This window comes from Vanacampus margaritifer, chromosome 17 (genome assembly GCF_051991255.1).
Source record: "Vanacampus margaritifer isolate UIUO_Vmar chromosome 17, RoL_Vmar_1.0, whole genome shotgun sequence".
NCBI classification, from domain to species: Eukaryota; Metazoa; Chordata; class Actinopteri; order Syngnathiformes; family Syngnathidae; genus Vanacampus; species Vanacampus margaritifer.
Genome location: NC_135448.1, coordinates 12,623,087 through 12,642,970, shown reverse-complemented (window position 1 = coordinate 12,642,970; position 19,884 = coordinate 12,623,087). Strand labels below are relative to the sequence as shown.

The 19,884-nt window shown below is 39.8% G+C and overlaps 1 protein-coding gene across 3 annotated transcripts in view; it reads left to right on the top strand.

The window, feature by feature from the left end:
• Positions 1-2,121: 2,121 nt before the first annotated feature.
• ripor2 (RHO family interacting cell polarization regulator 2) overlaps positions 2,122-19,884 on the top strand; it is a 37,722-nt gene continuing 19,959 nt past the window's right edge. The window contains exon 1 of one of the 3 annotated variants that reach the window (XM_077549492.1): positions 2,122-2,204. In XM_077549492.1, the coding sequence (XP_077405618.1) occupies positions 2,144-2,204 (61 nt within the window). In that variant the 5' untranslated portion in view covers positions 2,122-2,143. Of the gene's footprint in view, positions 2,205-4,672; positions 4,893-9,156; positions 9,515-19,884 lie in introns of those variants that run through there. The other 2 variants (XM_077549490.1, XM_077549493.1) reach the window with 2 other exon arrangements.

Sequence of the window (19,884 nt, the reverse complement as noted above, 5' to 3'; positions counted from 1 at the left end):
ATGTATGTTATGTATGACACATTACCGAATGTCACTGTTGTGACAACCTCACCAAGCAGTCAAGTATGTGTCATTTTGTAAATTACACATTTTCAGAAACGGTCACATTTGATTGGTGGACATTTAAAAGTCAATTTTCCATAATGCCTTCCCTTAAGAGTCTATCAGAGCAGGCAGTTGTCATCACTGCAAAAAAGCACAATAAAATATCTTTAATATCAGTTGCTAATTGGTTAAAAAAAAAAAGCATCTGCGTTTCGTCAAGGCCGCAATGTCTGCCAGCTTATCATGCTAAGATGAATGAAATTGAATCAGCGCAGCGGCTAAGCAGATTAGCTCCTTTTCCCGCAAGGGTTTTTTTTTTTTTTTTTTTTTTTGCTTATCACTCTTCAGCACAACTGTAAAAATCATCCTGGTGTTTTTAAGAGCGCCCTGAGGCTGAAAAAAAAAAAGGATAATGCTAGCCTGCTAACATTGAGGCTTTTCAACCTGGCAACGGCTGACTTTGCTCTTTTAGCGACCGACGCTCATTCCCACGTCGCCATTGCCAGTTTTTGCCTTTGTGTGGTCTGGAAGTCTCTTTACGGGGTCTTTGTGTGGGTCATCCGGCATGAATGAAAAGAAAGATGCTGGCTAAAGCTCATGTTGCTTTCCGCCGAAAACAAGCGCAGATGACCCAGAAAAGAATGTGTGAAAGAAAAGCTTGCTAAGAGTCTTAGCTGACATGAATCACACTTGATTTCATATAAAGTGTCTTCTTACTACTACTGTCTCTGTATGGTTTATAGTGTAAGGTTCAGATCTCAAACCAAAGAGAATGCCTAAAAGCATTTCGTGAATGAGAGTCATGAAATGAGCAGCTAGTGATGATGTAATCATTGCTGGCAGCAGGGTGGGGTCAGGAAACAAACAACTTCCTGTCCCACGCCACCCAAACGTATCCCAACACCTGCAGAAAGGGGAAGTGGACTTTTTCGAAAGCTCTCGGCACACATGGAAGGAAGGTTAGCCAATGCCGAGAGTGCACAAGTAGTACTCATGACTAGAGCAAAACAGGAAGTGAAGGGCTGGAATCGAGCGAGTGTGTCCGAGCGTACAAATGGCGACTTGTGTGACTTTCTGCACCAATGAGCACGGCACTTCTTCATCACGCATCATGACATCCCAAAAAATTGTCCGCTTCTACATGCTGGATGTACTGTATGTGCGTGTGTATTCTCTCAATCTGCCCCTGACCTCACATCTGTCTTTCCTGGCGTAGCAGGATGTTACTCCATCCATAAATGACCTACATTTTTGCCACTTGCCATTTATTTTGTGGGCAAAATATAGCTGACTTTGAACTGACACTGTCATTTGAGTTGTTTAATACGCACGCAATACAATTAACTTAGGAAGTTTGTAACATGTCGTGTTTCCATGCTTCTCTAAAAGAATAAAATTACAGTGTTGGGTACCTCCCCAAAAAGTAAAAAAAAAAAAAAGATAAAAATTATATATAAAAATTTGTTTGGTATCATACTTACACAGTAAATAACTTGATTAAATAAAATGTTGTTATTTTTTTAAATAGGCACTACCCCCCCCCCCCCCCCCCACAAAAAAAAATTTGGGGGTGTGTGTGTGCAAATTTAAAAATACCTGCCACCCAATACATTGAGCCATTTTTTGTTTTACAACAAAACAAACTTTTTTGGGGCAAAATTAAATCAGAAAAAAAAAAAATCCCCAAATTTATTTAATCAACCCCAAGAAATCCCCAAAGCATTTTGGCACCCCAAATGTGCATTCTATGCAACAATATATCCTTCAAGTTTACACATAACTAAATCAAAAGACAAGGGACTTGGATAAGAGCCAGGTGGGACGCCGCTTTCAACATTGTCCTCGTGAATGACGAGGCAAACCGCTGTTGTGCGTCCAAATTTCTTGCCGAGTGACAAACCATTCAGCAATCAATCAAATGGTCATCCTTGTGTATGGTGCCAGTCGCCATCGTCTCATGCCCTCTCTGTCCTCTACAGAGACAATAAGGCAGTTGTGAAGATGGGGGAAAAAAAGACAATAGCGACTGGGGAAAAAAGAGCGCTCAATGAAAAGTCGGTGTCAGTAGAGGAACGGTTGTCGGCGTTTTGTCTTCACAATGGAGCGTCGCGTTAAGACGTTAAACCATATATGGATAAAACGATATGGCTACTACTACAGTACGTATTTTGTTTCTATTATCAATAATCAAATGTTTGTGATTTACAGTATTGCTTCTAGAGCATCTGAAATTTATTTTGGGAACTTTAAGTGACAATGTTTGCTGAATGTTTGTGATTGGTTCATTCTGAACCCAACCACTTCTTCTTTATAAGAGGGTGTGCACATTTGTGCAACCACATTATCTCAGCGTATTTCCCTCTTTCATTTTCTTTTAGGTTATTAATCAAATCAAAACTTTTAAGAAGATTTACGTATCTTGATCTTGCTTTGTTTTTTAAATCACAAAAAGCTGGCATTTGATTAGGGGTGTGTAGACTTTTGATATCCGTTGTCCGTGATGATTGTCCTCCATTCACACAAATGCGCACACGTCGACCCCGAATGCGTAACGCATTGGCGTGGCAATGCGATTAAGCATGCAATGTCCTCATTATTGTTGCTACGGTAACCAGGTAACCTTAGCAATGGGATGCCATCGGCTCATTGCGCTAGCAAACAAAGAACGCCAGAATGAACGTTAAGTTGGCCCGACTGGACGGAAAATATGTTACGTAAACAAACAAACAAGAAAGAATAATTGATGATGATTTGTTGATTTGATAACAAAAATCCCAACAAAGTGTCAGGATAATTAAAAAAAAAAAAACTGTTCAACAACCATAAAAAAAAAAATCCTAAAATATATTCGCAAAATCATTAATAATAATAATAATAGTTTGTAACCTTCAAAAATAGTTGAGCAAAAATGTGACAAGCAAAAAATAAATAAATAAAAAGGCCCAAAAAAGAAAATACTTAATTAGATTGCCTCACAAAAAGTCATTTTTAAACTAGTTTGACGATGATGACGATGATAATAATAATAATAAATGTTTACTAAACTAAATAAGAAGAATTTTTCTGTGACGTTTATTTCCCCTGTTGGTGCAAAAATTGCACCCACCCCAATATTTACATACAGCCCGCCTCTTTGCTTTGTGCAACAACAATTCATTGAACGTCGTCTTCGCATCTTTGTTGCAATTTCCCTTTCGGGCTGGGAAAGTTGCTCACATTGCTCAAGCTGGTGCACCCCCCCCCCCACCCCGCCCCCGCAGTAGCTTTATAATATTGTTAGGTCAATGGGTATTTAAAAGTGAGACTTTGTTGAAGAAACTTGGACATCTCAGTACTTTTGTCCACTGGTGTGAGAGGAGGCGAAAATGAGTTTGTCCTCAGTTTTCCCCCCGAGAGGATGTCTTAAGGAAACGTGCTAATGAATATACGCCAGCCCTACTTTCTATTTCCACTTTGCCAAAGAGGAAATGACTCAGGAAACCACACTAAGATGCAAGATAGAACAAGTTCAAGATTTAAAAAAAAAAAAAAAAACAGGACACAAGATTGGATTCAGCATGCATAACTGGACCTTGTTGGATGCTTTGTGGTTTTATTCACCCAATTAGAAGCCATTTTTACATTTGATCCCACAAAGTCATTTTTTTCATATGTTTACTGGACATTGTTAGTGTTTCATATGGGGGGGGGGTCATATTTTAGGGGGAAACACTACAGTATAAAAATTGTCTACAGAAAAGAATATTTTGGCTACCCCAAATAAAGTTCTCCTATTAATTAATTAAGAAGAAAAATATATTTATGCAAAAAATGCAATTTATTTCAAAAAGAAAAAAATACTTAAAAAAATTCAACAAAAGTACCAAATATTTAGCAAACAAAAACATCATATATTATATACATTTTATATACAAAATAAAATAAATGGCTCCCCCTGCCAGAAAAACAAAACACAAAATAGAAATACATTTTTCTAACCCAAAAATCATGTATTGGAAAAAATCTTTTGGCAACCACAAACAAAAATGTATCTTTTTTTCTAAATGAAAAAAAACCCACACACAATAAAATACTATTTGTGTAGCAAAAATGGATAGATTTGGAAAAACTGCACAAATCTCCACAAAACATAATTTCATCCACAACCAAAACAAAATTTGTTCAAACCAAAATAAAAAAATAACTTTGACAACCAAAATATTTTCAAACATTATGAAAACAAAAATATAAAGTAGCGTCATCTTTCATTTTAGTGTGAACTTGCGCAGGTGTACCTAATCAAGTGTCCGCTTGGTGTATTTCCAGTTGGGCGCCATAGCGACCACGTGAGCTATTAATAGCCGAAGCACTGAGGCCTCTCCATTTAGGCCGAGTGAAGTGCCGAAGAAAAAATATCTTGAACCGTGAAGGAATGACACGCGCGCGCACATTCTGACAGCATATGTGCTTGTTTTAAAACACGTCTGCTAATTATTCCCGCTAATCATCAGTCGCCGCACCGCTTACGCGCGCGCAAACACACACACACGCACACACACACATATCCAAGTGATCTCCAGACGGCACACACACACACACACACACACACACACACACACACACACACCCTCACTTCAGCTTTGCACAGGATGTTACGAAACGGCCCGCCCAGTTGGTGGAACTTAGCGAAGGGTCGCTCACTTTGTGTGCACTGCATGGCAGTCGGCACGCGCTCGCTTCCCTTCGTCCGCTGGGCTTGACGCACCACCGCACCACAAGAAGAAGAAGAAGAGTGATGGCCGCCACAGAGGATGACCTGGATGAGATGATGATGATGCGCGATGAGGCGCAGGACGTCTTCTACGAGGGTGAGAAACTGCGAGTCGGGGGTGCGCCGGGTGACTTGGAATTTTGGCAGAGGTGCGAAGGGGTGCATGTGTGTGTGTGGATGAGATGCTGATTAGTTTTTTTTTTAATGGAAATAACCATCAATAAGGATTTTTATTGGGGGGAAAAAGTGGTGCGCCCTTGCATTTTGTTGGTGTAATGTGGGAGAGAATTGAAATAAGGTGTGCACACCCATTTTGTGACGCTTTGTTTGTATATGAATCGTGGAATTGGATTGTTTTCAACCAGTTTTTCAAAAGTGGTGCAACGTCAAAATTTTTATCTTTTTGTGATACAGGCTAGAGTTGAAATTAAGTGCACCCAATTTGAAACAGGTTTTGGTCATTGATTTGTCTTTGTCTGAGAAACAAAATGAATAATTTGTCAAACTATTTTTCAAAAAGTGGTGCACCTTTTACGATACGGGTGTTCCTGTGATCCGGGCCATTGGTTTGGAGTGGAGCATCACGCTGGTGTGCAGTGAGTGGGCGTCAGTTGTGGTGCTGCAGCGCTTTTGGAGAAGGCAGGCTAACATCAGACTGATTATTTATAGGCGGAACCACCAAAAACGGAACGCCGTTGCGTAATGCTTTACTCGTTTTAAAACAAATATGAGCAGAGATGTGCTCATGCGGGCCATTACATTTTTTTAAAAACTCTTTTTAGACAGCCAAATGGCTTCTCACACACAGGTTCAAGCTAGCAGATTTTCTTAAATAGGATGCAATAGGATAGAGGTGTACGAAGACTGTGAGGGTTTTGAAGTAGTGCAGAAGATTTGGAAATTTCTTAATAGGAACATTCCTTCTCCAGTTCATTTTCTATGCTTTAAACAGGCTTTGTTTTGATTTATTTGGGGGCTCGGGGTAGTGCACAAACTCTGTTTTCGGAGGGTGTGCCTGGGTAGAATAATTTCTATATACGCCCATTTCTTCTGGAAAATTAGATTTTTATGTTAAATAAGCTTCCCCCCCCCCCTGATTTCTCTGGGTGGGTTGGGTGTAGGATGCAGGGGATATGATATATTAAAAAAATAACAATCAAAATTTTTGAACAAAAAATGGGTTTTATTTAGATTTTTACCTGGTTGAGTTTGCTGGGGCTAAAGGTGCGCCAAATCTGTTTTTCAAGAGGGTGCGTGGATTCACTTGAATATGAACATTTCCTCAAACAATAATATTTTTGACCAAAAAAAAAGGCTTTGTGAGGATTATTTTTACTTTATTGAGGTGGTGTGTCTCGATAAGGATCACTCTTATGTATCCCCTGGAGGTCATATGCGCACCCCCTCTCCATGTATCATCAATTTTCTTATTTTTCTTCCAGTCTGTAGTTGACTACAGCTGCTTCTTTCACCTCCTTGTACTCCTCCTTCTATTCTGACACACCGCCATAGTTTGGGAATCTTTCTAAATGGAGATTGCGCGGTTGTGCACCCCCTTTGCATGTTTCATCATCATATTTATTTGCTTCCAGCCGGGAGATTGTTCCCATTTGTATCTGTTGCCTTCACGCACACCTCATTTTTAAATCTGGCGCACCCAGTTTTGAATCGCAGCCCATGCAGTAGGTACTTGCGCACCCCCTCTCTCTAGCTCTATATCACTTAGTCTTGTATTTTATCCAGTGTCTTGCCCATTCCTTTCCAAATGGTGCCTTCCTGTGCTCCGCATTCCTCATTTTAAAATCTGACGCACCCTCTTGGGGGGGCGTACCCCCTTTCATTTTCATTCTAACCCACCCCGTCTCCATAATTCATCATCACATTTCCTTGTTTTCTTCCAATCTGCAATTCGGCCAGTGACTCTTTGCCCCTCTGTGATTCTGACGCACCCCCTGCAGGCACTTGGCGCACCCCCTCTGTTGTGTTGCATTCCAGCAAAGGCAATGAAGTGGGCTATTCTAAAAACGCCGAACATGAGCGGAATTTGCCAAATCAGACACAGACATGTTGGCTCTGGGTTCCAGAGACGTTCCCGCGGGTCTCTTGGGAGGAACGTAACAACAAAAGCGACAAGCTGTCATTACAGACCTCAGCGGGCCACGTTTGAAGGCCACTTCCAGGAAGCTGACTATGCTTTTCCTTGGACTCGGGTCGGACTTTTACACCAGGAAGGCCCCCTCTCAAAGCCGTGCGAGTCCAACAAAACAGGACGAGTCGGCGGAGGCACGGCAGATTCATATTTGTACATATATGTGTACGTAAACGTGTACGTACACGGCGGTAAATGCAGCCGGCAGTCGGGGCCTGACGTCGATGACAGACTTAATTACAGGCCCAAGTTGGCAGCAGCGGAAGAAGCCTGAGCCTCTTTGAGTCTTGTCTGACTCACCACACACAAAAAAGTTCAGGATTTTAAACTTTGGGGTGACATTGTAGAGTGAACAGAAAATGCACCATAACCTCTAAGATCAATGTAATTTGACCTTTTGTAAACTGTTGAATGCTTAGGTGAAAATTGTTTTAAAAAGTTAGAACATTTATACACAATTCAGAGAAATTTTTTTTCTTCTCATCGTAGCACCATCTACTGGTCATGGTGGGGCATAACCGCTATTGCCCCATTGCAAAATTTCCACTACACTTTTTTTACGTAGCATCCAATTTAAATGATCCTTCACCAAAAAGTATATTAAGAATTACTAGATTTATACATCTTTACTAAAACCATTCAAATGTTTGTTTGTTTTCTCACAACATCACCATCTACTGGGCTTGTTCGGGCAGTACCACACTTTCCCAGAATGCAAAATAGCCACTAACCTTTTGATGCAGCTTTCATTTTTCACGATACCTTAAAAAAGATGTATCAAGGATGACACGATTTATACACAAATCCAATGTTTTTGTTTTTTTATGTGTAGCACCATCTACTGGACATGGTGGGGCACTCCCACACTTGCCCTACTTTAAATGGCCACAAACCTTTTTATGCACCTCCCATTTTTAGCAATACAATGGATGAATAAATTAATGATTTGTAAGATTTATGCATGTTAAGTTTAACCATTTCGAACTTTTTTTTTTTTTTACAATAGCGCCATCTGTGGGACATTGTGGTCCGCTACCATGGGTGACCCTAATCCAATTTTGTTTATTTATTTATTTTTACAAGCGTCTCTTTTCTTCAAATGAAAGCTCAAAGGTGACTGCATGCAAAAAAAAAAAGTATTCTTTCCCCTTTGCGTAAATATGAATTATGTTGCCAAGTGGTTACGGAATCCCTTTTCTTCCTTCCTGGCGTTCTAATGCCCAGTGATGGATGAAAAGGGACAAAAGCATTTTCTGCTCCCGTTGCTTCTTGGAAGGGCGCGCACTCAATTGGATTTGGACGCACCGGGCGGAACAGCGCGTCCACTTATGCCGGCCAATTACAGTGACCGTGGCGGCTCTCACAGAAGACTCGCACAAAGACGGATGTACTGAAAAATACTTGGATAAGAAACCCCTCCCTCAAAAAGACGCCTGCCTTTTCCTCACTGGAAGAACATTTATGGATAATAGCACTTCTGAGCATATTTGCTAACCAAAACAGCAGTCTATCATATGAATGAAAATGTGTATTGTACCCACAAAAAAAGGTGTGTGCATCATATTAGTTATTACGTCAATACATGGTGCAGATGTAAATCAGTTTTTGGCCTGTGAGTGGATTTGCATGTAACATATTTTAATAAATGAAATTAACTTGTCAAACTGGTTTTGGGTTAAATATGGTGAAAGGGTACTCGAGTACAAAACTTTAACGTGCGAGTGGATTTTCTTGTCAATTATATTGTTTATATGTCTTTGAGTATTAAAAACAGGTTAAATGTCATGAAGTTGTCTATTTTTTTGTGACAATTTCTTTGAAGCACTGGCGTTTCATCACGTTGACATGAACTGCACTTATTTGTCAATTATTAGTGTATTGTATAAATCAGGTTGGAAATGTCAAATTAGATTTATGCTTTTGAATTTAAAACTACTTTCTATATAATGTGTGAGGAAAAGTTGCGTATTTTTTATTACGTGTAGTACATTTTTATGTACATTTTCTGCGGTGCGTTAGTGTTCATTTAGGGCAATGTGTGAATTACAAATGCGCATCTAAAATAGACTCTTCGTTTTTGGAAGTCACATAATTTAGTTTGAATCGAGTATATATTAACATAAATTGAGAAAACGTTCATGAATATTGACTGTTTACCCGTCTTCACGTATTCTTCTGTACCTCCGCATTTTCCGTCCAAACCCCGGAAGTATATCCTGGCTGGCCCCGCCCTCTCAGTCTCTTATTGGTTGGCGGTTTCCCAGGAGGAGCGAGGCGAACACAAACTGCGATGTGTGGGAGTGGGCGCACTGTAGTGGCTGATCGACGTCGAAGCGACACTCGTTGCTGGTTTACCCTTGAGATTTACTCATTTTAATCACCGATTTTGTCATATTTTTGACGGTTTATTTTCTTTTTCTGCTTGTGGCATACGAGCTGGGGGAAAGTAGCTCTTCGTGACGCATGAATGAATGAGCGGATGGATGGAGGGGAGCAGGTAGACGAACCCCGAAAACATCACTGAGGAGCGACTTTAGACGACGGAAAAGCAAATATAAACATTGGCAGAGGTGAGTAAAAAACATTTTTTATTTGTTCTTTAAAACAAATGCGAGGAATGAGTTTTCCCTCCCAATGGGTCAGTGGACCACGGCGACATTCTGGGACATGAGGGAGAAAGCCTGATTTTCACTTGTAATCCTACGATGGTGCGTTTGTGGACGCACGAATTACACACGAATCCTGCTTTCTATTTTTATCCGGAGTTTGCCCCTCTTTGGTGTCATTAAATATCAAACTACGTACAAGTGACATGAGGTCACGGCGTGTGTGTGTACGTTTTGTTGTGGGGGAAGGTGTGTGGATCCATACCGCACAGCAATTATGGCTTTTGTTAGCTGTTCCCGTCGGGTGTTGTCATATATTTTCCTATGTGGAATAGTCGTTTTCCCGAGGATATTCCCATGACATTCCGGTAAGCAAACACAAAAAACGTTGCAAAAATAATCGAAATGTTAAATCAAAAACAACAAATAGGTGGCGTTTTTTTCTTTCTTTGCCAAAACGATGCAACCGATATTGTATTACAGCTGGGCAGCAGGTGCTTTATCAGGTATACATAGAATTGCTTAATTATTTTTTTTCTGGTCACTTTTTACTAGGAAGAATTTGTTGGACTAAGTCATTTGTGCACCATTAAAGCGGAGTTCAACATAAATAATATAAACAGTACTTTAGTTAGTTCTCAGTGGCCCTCCTAAAATTACCACTAGCAATTGAACATCTCGATTGATTTCTACCAAGTCATAGAATTGTTAAAAAAAAGAAATAAATCAACAACTAATTTGATTTCTTTGTAAAACTATACTCGTGAAATTGAATTAAAGCGAGCCAGAAAGCTATCAGGTGCACTAGCAACCATCGTCCACACTATCGTTCCAATTGGTTGCTTGTTGCTAGGTAGAATTTGTTGGACGAGTCATGTTTTATCTCCCGAAAGCTTGATTTCTAAAAAAAAAATAATAATAAAAATGTTGGACAAAGCCATTTTTCCCCCTTCCCTAAAAGTTCAATACATAAAATAACTTCACATCAATATGAACTTTTCAATTCAATCATTACTCAAAGCCATTTTCACCATTGCTGCTGGGGCAAACCACTTACATTTTTTAATATAGTTTTTATGATGTATGTCATTAATTTATATTAGCTAATCTTAACCTCAGATTTTTTTGTCACGTTAGATCATTTTTAGACTCAACATAACAGTATTTAATTTAACTCATTCAGTCTATCAGATTCAGCTGTTATGTGTGATTTTCTTCATTTTGACATGATGTTAAAGCCTTGGGGGAGGTCGGCTTTCTGTCACGGTGTTGTCTTACAGTTTGTTTTGCGTGTTTATTCCAGCCGGAGACAGGATTTGTGACATGTTTATGTGCTGAATGCGTGTCATCCTTTGAGGTGGTTTTGTGTTTCTCTTGAGTCACATCATATTATTTTGAATCCCATGGCACTTTTTTTTGTGTGGACTGGACAATAAGGGGGCATGGAGAAAAAAAAAAGCTAATTTAATTCCATTGTGTCTTTAAAGTGCCCCCACCACTTTGCTGAAAAGGGTGAAAGGTCACCGGTGTGTCGTGATACCACCCATAGTGGATGTGTCTGCTGCTGAGATAAGCTAGCACTCCCTGAAAATCACTTCTTCCTGCAAATCTGGCCTTGTTTTGGAAATGTAGCCATCTCCACCAGTGAAGCCATTTGTTGCCACCTACCTCTGTTCAGATTCGAGAGCATTATCGTCACCCATCTGAAGCATGCAACTTCCAATGCGGAGTAAACATTGGCTGGCGAGTACGTTTAAACCACTGATCTGAATATATGACTGGATAGCCGATAGCCCATACGCGCTCCTTCGTGCGAGCCGTTGAAGTCACAGGGCGGCCATCTTGCTACTCCCATCTCATGAGCAGACTACTGACGACGGTATGTGCTGCTTTGAAAACCCCCTTTTTCTTTTAACGCTCAGTTCCTTAGATTTGGCACGGACATCTTTTGTTGAATTATTATAGTTATAATTATTTAATAAAAAATATGTTTCCTCTTGTAAACATTATTAATCATATAATTTATACATTAAGTTATAAAATGTCCGAAGTCCTCTTGTTTATCTATAACAAATTTAAAACATCATAAATCCTGCTGTTTTACTAAGTACTGTTTCAAATGTTCTCCAATTTCGATACTGTAAATGTATAGGATTGTATGCGGAGAAACATTTCTTGGGAGGAGCAATATGTCGGCGGCGCGACTTCAAAAGTCTTGACCTATCGGTTAGCCAGTCATATATTCATATCAGTGGTTAGAACGTACTCGTAGACTAAATGCTACAAACAGCATATTTTCCCCATAATGCCACCGGGTATTTCTTGCGTATACCAGAGTGGGAAAAAAACAAATACTTTTTTAAAAAGCATTTGACCCACAATATACCAATATGTTCAAAAATTAGTAATAAACAATTTTTGTTTTTTTAGTAAATTTTTACTCTTCATTGGCAGTTTCACGCTTCCGTAATCATGCATGCGCGATCGCATGTAAAATCGTATACACTGGGGCCAGATGCAAATCTTTCCGACCGTTACAGTTTCAAAGTGAATTCTCAAACTTTTGCTGCCCACACACTAACTAGAGTGAAAACTCAACTATCCTCGCAACTTGACGTTGCCCATCTGTCGTCACGCCTGCCGGGCTTCGTGTAAATCACACACTCGTCGTGGTAGTTGAGTTGCAATAGGGGGGGAAAAAAATGTTGGAGGCTAAATGTTTTTTTGTGTGTCATAGCAGGTCGGCTTTGATATGGTTAAGTGGTCCCGCTTTGCCTCCCCTGCCAGCATGTTTGGGCTGCGGTGAAGCGCTTTTGAAAGAGAGGCCGAGTCGGGATGCAAAGCAGTTGTCTGTTCCCAGACTCTCTCTCTCTCTCTTTATTTCGCTCGCTCGCTCTGCCTTTTCCGGAACGGTCTTTTCATTCCCCGATGTAGCGCACATGCTCATTTCCACACAGGCCTTTCACCAAAGTCTCATTAAGGGAATTATGCCCATGGCGTGGTTTGGAGGAAATTCAGCAGCCTTTTTTTTTGGTTGTTTCTTTTTTGGGGTGGGTTTTCACCCTCGAGCCCACCCTTATAAAAGTGGCTTTAACACTACTGTGAATTGTGAGTGTCGAATGAATGAGTTTCTTTGAATCAGCTGAACATCATATCATAAAATCATCCTAAAATCTTTACAAACAGTTTTCAAGTAATACAAGGAATGTTGTCACCACACGATAAAACTAAAACAAAGTAAAAGTCTTACTTAAGAGAGAACAGGAAGGGAGTTCTCAGAACAACTTGAGTCTCTTGCATAATTGGCACGCTAAGCATTAGCCTATGGAGGACCAAAACTGGCCAAATTCAAAATAAATAAATAAATAAATGACTAAAATAAAAACGGATATAAAAAATATAATTCGAAAATTTGATCCCAAAAATAAATATAAATTAAAATAATAATTTATAATTCTTATAATATAGTAATTATAAATGAATAATGTATTAATTTGGTCATTTATTTATTGGCCCTCCATATTAGCCATGATACTATGAACTAGTTTGTCTTAGTTGATTAATTGTGTTAGTCGGTTAGTAGTCTTACCCCAAACAAAATTAAAAAGCCAACAAATATGCATGTGGAGTTTAAAACTGATGATTTAATTAGACTTTTTAAAAATGTTTTTCCAGTAAATTCTCCCAATTTGTACAATTTTCATGCACATTACGTTGCATTGTTGTTCTTAGCTTATGTGGCTTATTTCTCTGATTTACTGGACTGAAACTTAAACGTGCCCGAATGAACAGAACGTTTCCTGCTTTCTAGTCCATGCGTCTTTCCATCTGCTTGGCTTTTTTTCAGGAGGGATGTGGGGGTGTAGTAGTAAATGTAGACCACCGCATTCTTACACGAGGAGTGCCCTTTTAAAAGTTATTTCATACACAGGCCTGCTGCAGGAAAACTTGGGCAAGCTCCCTGGTAACTTTGAGGCTAATGGAATAGACAGTGAGAGAAAACTGGAGCAGCAAAATGTCGATGACGTTTTAAATGTGCGCGTTCATGAACCTCTCCAGCCCTCTAGGTGGCGGTAATGCTCATTATGAAGTTGTTTCAAACTGCTTAGTGCACAGTACCAACTAGGTACTTTGCGATGTTTTTATGTTTTATAGGTAACTCCAACTGGGGTGTCATTAAATAGCTTAAAGAACGCAAGGAAGCTACATGTTGCATTCAGGGTACTTTCACAACATAGGGAACTTGTAACGCACCGCGCCGTACTGCACATTACTCGTTTTTCTTTATTACATTTTAAAGAGAGAAGCCAAAATGGAAATCACGATAACATTTCAGTTAATCGTCCAGTCCTAGTGGGCGATGCTAGTCCTCCGACTTGTATTTAGACATTTGAGTGGCAACAGACCCGTCGAGTCAGAGGTTATCTCATCCGAGGCTGATAGTTATGACGGTCAGGCCTGTTCCGGCTTGTCGCACCCTGCAATGAGTGCTTCCTCAGTGAGGTGGGGGGCTTTTAATTTGGGCTGTGGATGTGACTTGTTGTGTTGAGTGCTATGTGGAAGGACAGGCTGGAGGGCAGTCGGTAAGGGAGGTGGGAATTATTCAGCTGTGTCTTTTCAAATGGCGGGCAAAGTCCAGTTTGGGCTGACACGGCGGGTTTAACTGGAGGGTCTTGTAAAACCACTGAGATTTTCGACACAGCAGCAGATGTTTTATATATATTTTGGTTGCACCTTGATGAAATGTTTTCTTTTTTCAAAACCAACATTTCCCTTATATAACCCTAACTCTAACCCTGAAGTGATTTTGTAGAAATAAAAAAAAACAGTTAAATGAAGAATGAAATTTGATGTTGAGGACAATAAGGTTCCACTCCGGTCCAATAGGTGGCGGTAAGTCAGGAGTAGTTGGCAAATCGTTAGCTATTTACATAATTGCCTATGTCGTTTTAACTTTACCCCTAACTTAATGCTTGTGTTGTATTTTCACAAAATATCTGTTTAAACATTTTAGTTTAGGTTTTTTAATAGTTTATTTCAAAATTGTCCCCCAAATCCCTAAAACAAATAAAACACTTGACGAAATGCAAACCTGGCGTATTCTTCAATTGGGAGTTCTGCGCTCGACTGAGTGCCATTCTAGTCTAGTTATGTTTTTTGCTCCACTTTCTATTTCCCCATTCCTTCCATGCTCGTCTATCTGAAGCCCCTCCCCTTCTGTTTGGCCACATTTATAGAAGGGGGTGCCTTTAAACCCTTCCTCACCCTTCCGCCTGTTGTCAAGTAAAATGATGGAGGCTATTAATCCTCCAACCCCAACTCGCTGTTACTGTATGACAGTATAGGGTGCGCCGGTTGGGCTGAGATGGAGGCGGGGGGGGGGGGGGTGCACTGGCATGCAGCACATGGCACATGCTCCACGCCAGCGTCACATGATACGCGGAGGCGCACCTCTGGCGCGCAGCAGCTGGCCGACTGCGATTGCCGTAAGCGTTTTAAGGACCTAAGCTGATAATCTGTCTGTTTGGTTTTTTTCTTCTCCTTTGCGGCAGCTGGATGACACAATATTGCGTCTAAAGTATTTTTGTATGCAAATAGTTCGGAGTCACTTTCATCCAATCAGAAAGCGGAAGAAAGTAACGTCCACAACATGCGAAATGTCAATTAACGGCAAATGGGAGGAATCATAGATAACGGAATATCACCTTAAATTAGACAATACTGTGAATAGATTTTTGGCATCTTCGGCTAGTCAGAATATTCTTTATTTGTGATTGTAAGTTTTTGTGCTGTAAAAAACATAATTAATTGGGGGAAAAAATCTAACTAAACTAATTATTTGAAGAAAAAAAGAAAAGAATCATAACTAATGAATTGGGGGGGGAAATGTACAAAAATCATAGCTAATTTATTGAAACAAAACGGGAAAAAACAACTAATTAATTGGGGGAAAAGGAAGCAAATCCTAACTAATTAATTGAAAAAAAAGTGGAAAAAATCATAACTAGCTAATTGAAAAAAAAGTGTATTTCCCTAATCTCCCAAGAGTAGTAAATATATAAATTTGGTACCACTTGTAAATTGGAACAATCATATGCCTCTTCAGGCCATTTTCACTGAAGCATCCCCCTTCGCTCCTGGCTGTTTTACTGGATTTTGACTGATTTTGCAAGGCCCACAGAATATTGTATTCTATTGCTATAAAAACATGGAACCTACCCAAAGAAAGATTGGAGTCTCTTCTTTCATCAGGAAAAATAAGTATATTTCTATCTGTTTCCGTTTTGCAATTAGCATTAGAATATAGCTAAGTTTCATCATTATTCACAAATCAGCTTTTTGCAACATGGCCCTGGTCGATCTCTTATACTCTGCTGCCACCTGCTAGCCGTTTTTGTAATAACTATCGTTGCTTCAAGCGTTGTCTTCAGTTCAGAGGCTGCATCAAAGCCTTCTGTATGCTCTAGCATGAAAAAAAAACCAATGGGACCATATTAATATTTAAAATAGAACATATTTTATATGTTTTTTTGGGAGCAAATCAGTTAACCGTTATGTTTTACCAAACAACTTCAGGTCAAATTTGCATACATCAATTTGCTATGACACGAATCACTTGTGTCAGGTCTGTTTTGACCTCCGCCGAACCCCTCAGACTGACTTACCGAACCCCCGGCGTTCAATCGAACTCAGGTTAAGAGCCGCTGGCCTAAGAACAAAATTTAAAAGTTTTCCAAAAACAAGAAAAAAAATCGTAAAAATTCTACAAACAAGATGAGTCCAGTTGCCTTGGTTTTAACCTTTGCGGTTTGACCTGGATGATTGAGTCTACGCCGATGATGGCTTAGACACTTATGCTATAAGCTAACAATGTAGCAATTTCTCTTTCATTCCCACTAGCGGGAATGCTAACGGTCTGGTTTCCCATGGCTGCTGAGCACAGCGCTATCATCACAGTGGTGGTAGCCGCTATCAGTGAAAGGAATGTTTGTGTTCTCCTGCTAAAAACGGCACTGGAACAACCGAGCTGATCCTTGTTTGCGTAGCGGACGCATTCCAGCATAGGTGCTGATCTTTCCACCAGTGGGGAGCCACGCACATGTGGATTTTATTTATTTATTTTGTTTTGTTTTGTACATTCCGTGTACTGTACTTTTGTCACAAGCTCCATTCCGCTGTATTAAACGTCATAAAAAAAAAATCATCGATGGTGCGATTACATGCTGGGGAAAATGTCATCAGCAAGCGGCAGTGGCAGTCAGGATGTAAATCGCAGTCCGGACACGCCTGGCTTAATCTGCTCATCTGCGTCTTTGAAATGCCAGCAGCGCCTAGCCTGCACTTAATGCCGCGCCGACCCATCAGGACGCCCGTGACCTATAATTAAAACAGGGCCACAATTGCAGACACGTGTAGGGGGAGGGGAATTATTTCCACTGTGCCTTTGGGGAAAATAAAAGGTGATTAAAACTGTTCCATTTGGAAATATCTCAGGGTTATTTTTGTCACTTAATGACCTTTAAATATTGAGAAAATAAACACAAATCTGATCTTTTTCAACCAATACCGATCAGCCTAAAATGTGATTGTGAACAGCCACAATTTCAACGTGAACCAGATTGGGACAATCTGAGCAGTTTCCAAATTGAACCCGGCAAAAATGGTCCATTTTGATAATTTAGTGATAATTGAACATTTAAATGTAAATATATATATATTACTGTTATATTGTCTGAACAAAACTCTTATCAGTATGTGTTTACCAAAAATGCCAATTCATGAATATACACAATATCTGTATTGGTGTCTCGTTCCTGGCTCAGCATGTACTTAATATTGTGTCAATATAATATTGATCTTACCCTTAAAGATTAGTTTTGGTCAATATACGTAGAGTAATTGACTATCAAATTAATACAGAATTATTTTTGATAATCAATTAAGCATTGATACCATTTTTTTTTTTATTGGAATGATACAAATGCTCTGGTCAACAGTAAATTTTCTCTGATTTGTTCTCCATGATGGCAGACTGATTATATTTGTGTTAAACCAAAATAAAACATTTGCTTTTACTTTGGGAGACAATTATCAACATTTTTGCCAATTTTCTGTCATGTTACAGACGAAACCAGTGACTGAATCTTAATTCATAATTTTTTATGTGCTTTCAATTTAATGTAAATTAAAACATGCATTTTTATCCAATTAATTGATTACATGACAAAATAATCGACAGGTTAAACAATTATTAAAATAATCGTTAGATACCGCCTTAGTCCAAGGCCCTTTTCCCATGCTCACCAAAGAAAGATGGCGTTCCGGCCATGCGAACGACATCACCCCCTCGCCTCGGAGCGACAAAGGCGACTCGCAGGGCACTCCCGTTCGGCGTTCCCATCGGCCGGCGGCCTTTCATGCGGCTGAATGCGGCTGCCAGTCAGTCCATTCAAGCTTTTGGCCGCCGATCCACAAAGGCATCCTTAGACGCCCTTGAACGAAGAAGCGCGAGAGAGGTTTGTTGCTATGTGAGGGAGAAAATGAGCGTGAGATTGTTTTCTTCAGCAACCGCTTACACCGCGTCCACCCTACCCACTTGTTTTCTGTAGGGCGGAGCAAGAAAACAGGATTTGAACTGGTCTTGAGGAAACACGGGTAAGACGCAAACTTTAGATGGTGGAAAAAGAGGTCGGATGTAGGAAAGACGCAACACTCAACTCTATGGAGGACTTTAAGCTGTTTCCTTAACATGGAACCCAGGGCCAGTAGATAAAATGAAAACAGCAGAGGCCCCAGAATTGAACCGTGTGGAACACCATACATTCTGTTATACATGTGAATTCATATTGCACTACAAAAAGGGAGCTAATTCTTTATGCTTGTCTGAATTAGCCTCGCCATGGCAACTGGAGACAAAATAAGATGAGACGGGTTATGTAAAAACACTGCCACACACAACCACAGGCACACACGCACACTTCTGCTACAATGCTTTTGTGTGTGTGTGTGCACCAAACTCAAGTTTGATTATACTGCATATATTATCAAATGTCGGAAAAATCTGTACATCAGAACTTTGATTTTTTCGGGTTTCTATTTCTTGTTTCCTCCCATTTGCATTGCATACCAACTTTTTTTTGGTGCCTGTTAGACAAGAATAAACGCAGTGTGAAGATGGAGACTGCTAAATTAGCTACACTTGGCAGCGGGCTGACTATCAAACCATTTTTTTTTTAATCCTTTGTAACCCCCCCCCCCCTACTTTTTTTTTATATTGGAGCAGTTAATTTCTGTGTTAACATATGACAAAAGAAATTCCCGAAATTCTTTACAGAAATTTAATAAAAAGTTTTAAACGGCATTGCAGTAGAAATGACTATTAAAAAAAATAATTGTGCGAATAAAGAAATTTGGAGAATCTTTATGAAATTTACATCCAATTTTGAATTTTTGTGTAAATTCCACAAAATGTTACAATTTTTCATGTAAATTCCACCAAAAGGTAAAGAATTTTAATATAATTCTATTTGTAGATTTTTTTTTTTTAAATATTGTCAAAATTGTGTCCATGTGCAGAATTGTTCCCAACAATTTTTTAACAACGAATACATTCCGCCAAAATGTGAAGAATTTTCTTGAAGGATCTCAAAATGGATGAATTGAAATCCGAAATAATTGACCGCTGAGCAGCACCAGGAAACTGAAAAACTGGCTTTATATTCAATTAGAAAAACTCCTGACTGAGTTAAGGCTGGTCGTGATGAGGCCGAATGTTGCTTACATAAACATCCCGAGAGGCGTTTGTTTTGAGGATGACGCTCGCCTGCCGTTGAATAATACAAGAAGTTCCCGACGCGTGCTCGGCTGCGCCGCTAACCGGAGCCTCAAAATGGAAGCGTGCGTGGACACAAATGCAATCAATGGAGACGTTCACCTCTTACAGGTGTCAACAATTGTCTCTTTTGTGTCGAGCCACAAAAGAAAGGGAAAATTCCTGAAGGACGATAAATGTTGGTTTAGTGAGCGGCGCATGCTGGCGACAAAGTAAGTGATGACACGTGTCACAGGTCAGCATGTGCTTGTTGCCCTTTTCACACTTAAGCTTTTGTTATTTTTCATTTTGTCAACCCTCAATTGCGAAAAGGGGCTTCTTCAAACTGAATTTACGCTTTGCATGTAGCTTGACAGTTTAGCGCTGACATGCCTTGAGGACCCACAAAACAGTCAAAAGAAATTAGCCTATTCAACAAGCGCATTAATCAGCTTTAATTATGACAGTCTGCCCTTGCTGTGTGGCCGACCTTTTCCAAAACCTCCCAAAAAAAAAAAAGCCT